General features: G+C 45.7%; 1 protein-coding gene across 1 annotated transcript; it reads left to right on the top strand.

Moving 5' to 3' along the window:
* The first annotated feature begins 1 nt into the window (after position 1).
* Positions 2-2039, top strand: LOC103617633 (ribulose-phosphate 3-epimerase-like). The gene is made up of 3 exons (XM_017737190.1): positions 2-97; positions 980-1066; positions 1486-2039. Exons 1-3 carry the CDS (start codon positions 2-4, stop codon positions 1606-1608), a joined length of 306 nt encoding a protein of 101 aa, XP_017592679.1. The 3' UTR covers positions 1609-2039.
* Positions 2040-3751: the final 1712 nt, after the last annotated feature.

The raw sequence follows: 3751 nt of genomic DNA, 5'->3' as shown, positions 1-3751 counted from the left end.
CATGGCAGTCGCTGGAGCAAACCAGTACACTTTACATCTAGAAGCGATGGGCAATCCCAGGGCACTGATAAAGGACATTCGGGAGAATGGGATGAAGGTGAGGGGAGTACACACTGTGCCCTGCTTAACTAACAACTGCCTTGCTGGCAGGTTCTCTGTGGTGACCACTGACAGGACCCGAGGGAACGACCTGTAACTGTGTCAGGGGAGGTTTGGGCAAGATATAAGGAAAAGGTTCTTCCCCCAGAGGGTGGTTGGGCACTGGACAGGCTCCCCAGGGAATGGTCACGCCCCAAGGTTGCCAGAGCTCCAGGAACGTTTTGACACCGCTGTCACGTACAGGGTGGGATTGGTGGGATGTCTGTGCAAGGCTGGGAGTTGGCCTTGATGTGCCTTGCAGGTCCCTTCCAACTCAAGCTATTTTGATTCCACGATTTTATGAAAAACTCATTGTTTCCACTTCAGGTGGTCAGGGATTGGCACATGCAGCCCTAACACACTGTGCATGAAGTTAGTCTTCAATTTTAGTGAAGAAAATCTGGAATTTTTAAATAAAGAGGCCTGTTCTTCCTGCCATTACACAGACATGTAATTATTTTCTTAGGAATCCACACTGAGCTCAGGCCAGTCTTGCCCTGAGGTGCATGAATCCTAAGGTGCACTTGGATTTGGCTTCCCTTCCTGCAGGTTGGCTTGGCCATCAAGCAGGCACTGCAGTTGAACACTTGGCACCTTGGGCCAATCAGATAGACATGGCTTTGGTGATGATGGTAGAACCTGGGTTCAGAGAACAGAAATTTATGGAAGACACGATGTCAAAGTTAAACTATGTTTCTCTTTCATTATTTATTGAGCTAAAAGCTAATTAACAGTAGGGAGTATAGTGGTGAAGTAGATAAACCTTGTCTAGATCTGTAAGAAGCTGTAGGTTGGCAGCTCATGTGGATCTCAGTGCCTGCCTTTTTATCTGGTTCCTCAGGTTCAGTGGCTGAGGACACAGTTTCCCTCCTTGGATATAGAAGTGGATGGAGGAGTTGGGCCTGACACCATCCATAAGTGCGCAGAGGTAAGAGGTTGCAACAGAGCAGCATTCTCAGTCACTGTGCTGAGAGATTTATCAACACCCAGAAAATAAAGCTTAGGAGGAATTTCTAGTTTTCAGAGGAAACTGTAAAACACATTTAATATCAAAATCTGTTTGAGATCTAATCTTTTTTAATAGTCGCTATTGTAGCCTACCCTAAGATGAGAAGTTTGTTTCTTTTATGTTGGTGTAAATAGAAGCAATGTGATGAAGAAATTACGTATTTGGGGAAGAGCTGTGTTTTCTGAACTTGACTTGGGATTGTAGTTAGAGGTGTGTCATGTGTGTCCCACTTGTTTGCACACCAGCCCAGAATTCACAACCACCTCCAGTGTTTTACAAGCAAGCTGTAGGCAGTGGCTCTGTTCCGTGTGACTAAGCGGGTGTTTGATGTCTTCCAGGCAGGTGCCAATATGATTGTGTCTGGCAGTGCTATTATGAAGAGCGCAGACCCGAGGTCTGTGATCAACCTCCTCAGGAACGTGTGTTCAGAAGCAGCCCAGAAACGCAGTCTGGATCGATGAGACCTGCCCAAGCCGTGTTCCAGAAGGCTCTGGGCACGCAGGAGAACCCTTTTCTCCTGCATAAGGGAGGGCTGGATGAACACCAACTACAGAAACTTCTTGCTGCTGAACAGAGGAATCATTCCTTCACTGCAATGAAGCAAGCAGCAGTGGGAAACATTCTTGCTGTCTTTCAGTGGTTTGAACCTGTCTCTTGATTTTGTGGAGGCTGATTTTGTGGCACAACCTCCAACAATGCTGACTGGATTGAACTACAGTCAGTTTGTTGCTTGCTAGAAGAGTGTAGCATCGCCACAAGAATCTCTCTTGTGGAAGACTCTTAATCAAACTGCCTTCTGCTGCCTGTATTTGTCATTTGATCTGTGCATTCCTACAAAACTTTTTCACTACTGCATTAAACACCCCTTCCTTGGTGTGGTAAGTTCTTTTAAGCTGACTGTCATAAATGAGTGGCTTTGGGAGTAAGTTCAAGTAAAATGCAGCTTAAGAGGGCTAAAAAAAAATCCCAGTGATGGTAAAAGTGTTCTTCTAAGTGTTACTATTGCATTGTAAGTATCTGGCCTATAGAAGTCAAGCATCAAATCAGTCAGTGCAGCATCTTTACCAGATCACAAAGTGGGGAATATCTTCTCATTTACCTTTCAAACAGCCAGTTAAGACAGCTGTGTCTGAAATTCCTGGAAGTGATGGAATTCCTTAGAAGAATGTTGCTTTAATACTCTTCAGATAACAAAACCTTAATCTTGCCTCTCAGTCTCCTTGGTTTGTACATATGTCTGAGTAAGTGATTAAGATGGTAACATACAGAAATGGTATCTGCTGAAGAGATATGTAGGTTGAAATGCCTGGAGATGGGTCTGTAAAACAGCTTGTGGAACCAAATAGTTATCAGTCCTTCAATTTGCTGTGTCCGCAGGCCTGGCCTGTTTGGGCATGTGAAAAGTGAGTTACAATGCACTAGAGAAGACCAAGCAGGCTATTATTAGGTCTCCCATGGCTACAATTAGGATTGTTGACTCTTTAATATTTCATGGTATTCTGTGTGGTATTTTTCCTTTTAAGTTGCAATTACAGAAGGGTTGCAAACAGTCTGCTGCCCTGGGGGGCCAGGCCAGGAGGCTCAGCAGCTGCAGCTAGGCAGGTGTCGCCTGGCAGCTGCTGAGGCAGTGTTAGAGCTGGTGCAGCCCTTCTGACCCTGGGACCTGTGAGGTGCCCCAGAGTGAGAGCCACTGCCCTTGCTAAGCAGGAGGAGCTAAGGCTATTTCAGACACTAGACAAGTGTCTGAAATGGCTGAACTGCCACTTTTTTTGTCGGGGTCCCTCCCCCTGCCATGTAGCCCTGGGAGAGGGGCCCTGAGGGGAGGCACGGGGTTTCATAGCCCCTGGTCAGCCTCGTTCACCATTGGTTGGTTTGTGTTTCACTGCGTGGGCAAGGATCCTCGGGTCCCGTGACGGTAAGAGTTCCTCGCCAGAACCCGGCCATGCGGCTGGGGAAATAAACCTCTCTGGAACATCTATCAAGAATCTGCCCATATATATTTATTTTCCACGGGACTCCTGGCTTGATACATCGTGTTGCAGTATCCGCACTGTAACAAATGGTGGAGAATTGCGAGCAGAACAATCCCCGATCCCTAAGCGACTGATATGTGTTAGTAAACCCTGGAAACTTTGGATTTCTCTTCTTGTTTTGTTTTGCTATTCCATCTAATCCATATCTAAGCTATGGAGGAACGGTGGGAAGACTCTTGGCTCTCAGAGCCGCATATGGACATTTATTTTAAACTTAAAATGATTCTTGAAAAATTATTTGTAAATTTTAGCTTAATTCAAGCTCAAAAGAAACTGAAACACTTCCTGGCATGGTTGTTTAAGAACTTTTTCTATGTTTCTTGGGATTTGATTCTTACCAAAGACTTTTGGAACACTGTTTGGACACAGTTAATTTTTGAGTCAAAATATATGCCGAGGGAAGGATATTTTCGTGAATATTATTTAATTACCGAGACTGTTGAGCAATGTCAGCTGTGTCTTGGTGAAGGGAAGCCTGCCTCAGGGACCGTGCAGCCTTGGCCATGTGGACCAAGCCCTCTGCAAGCAGCAGTGAGGCAATTCCTGCGCATGGGCAGAGCCACGTGAGCCA

The sequence above is a fragment of the Corvus brachyrhynchos genome, unplaced genomic scaffold (genome assembly GCF_000691975.1).
Source record: "Corvus brachyrhynchos isolate BGI_N302 unplaced genomic scaffold, ASM69197v1 scaffold1376, whole genome shotgun sequence".
Lineage (NCBI taxonomy): Eukaryota > Metazoa > Chordata > Aves > Passeriformes > Corvidae > Corvus > Corvus brachyrhynchos.
The sequence above is the reverse complement of the archived record's forward strand: the minus strand, read 5'-3'. Positions and strand labels throughout refer to the sequence as shown.

Excerpts from the sequence above, each read along its gene's own strand:
- LOC103617633 (XM_017737190.1), top strand. The coding sequence starts at position 2 with ATGGCAGTCGCTGGAGCAAACCAGTACACTTTACATCTAGAAGCGATG. Across the intron at positions 98-979 it reads TTCGGGAGAATGGGATGAAG|GTTCAGTGGCTGAGGACACA; the intron begins GTGAGGGGAGTA and ends CTGGTTCCTCAG. Across the intron at positions 1,067-1,485 it reads CCATCCATAAGTGCGCAGAG|GCAGGTGCCAATATGATTGT; the intron begins GTAAGAGGTTGC and ends GATGTCTTCCAG.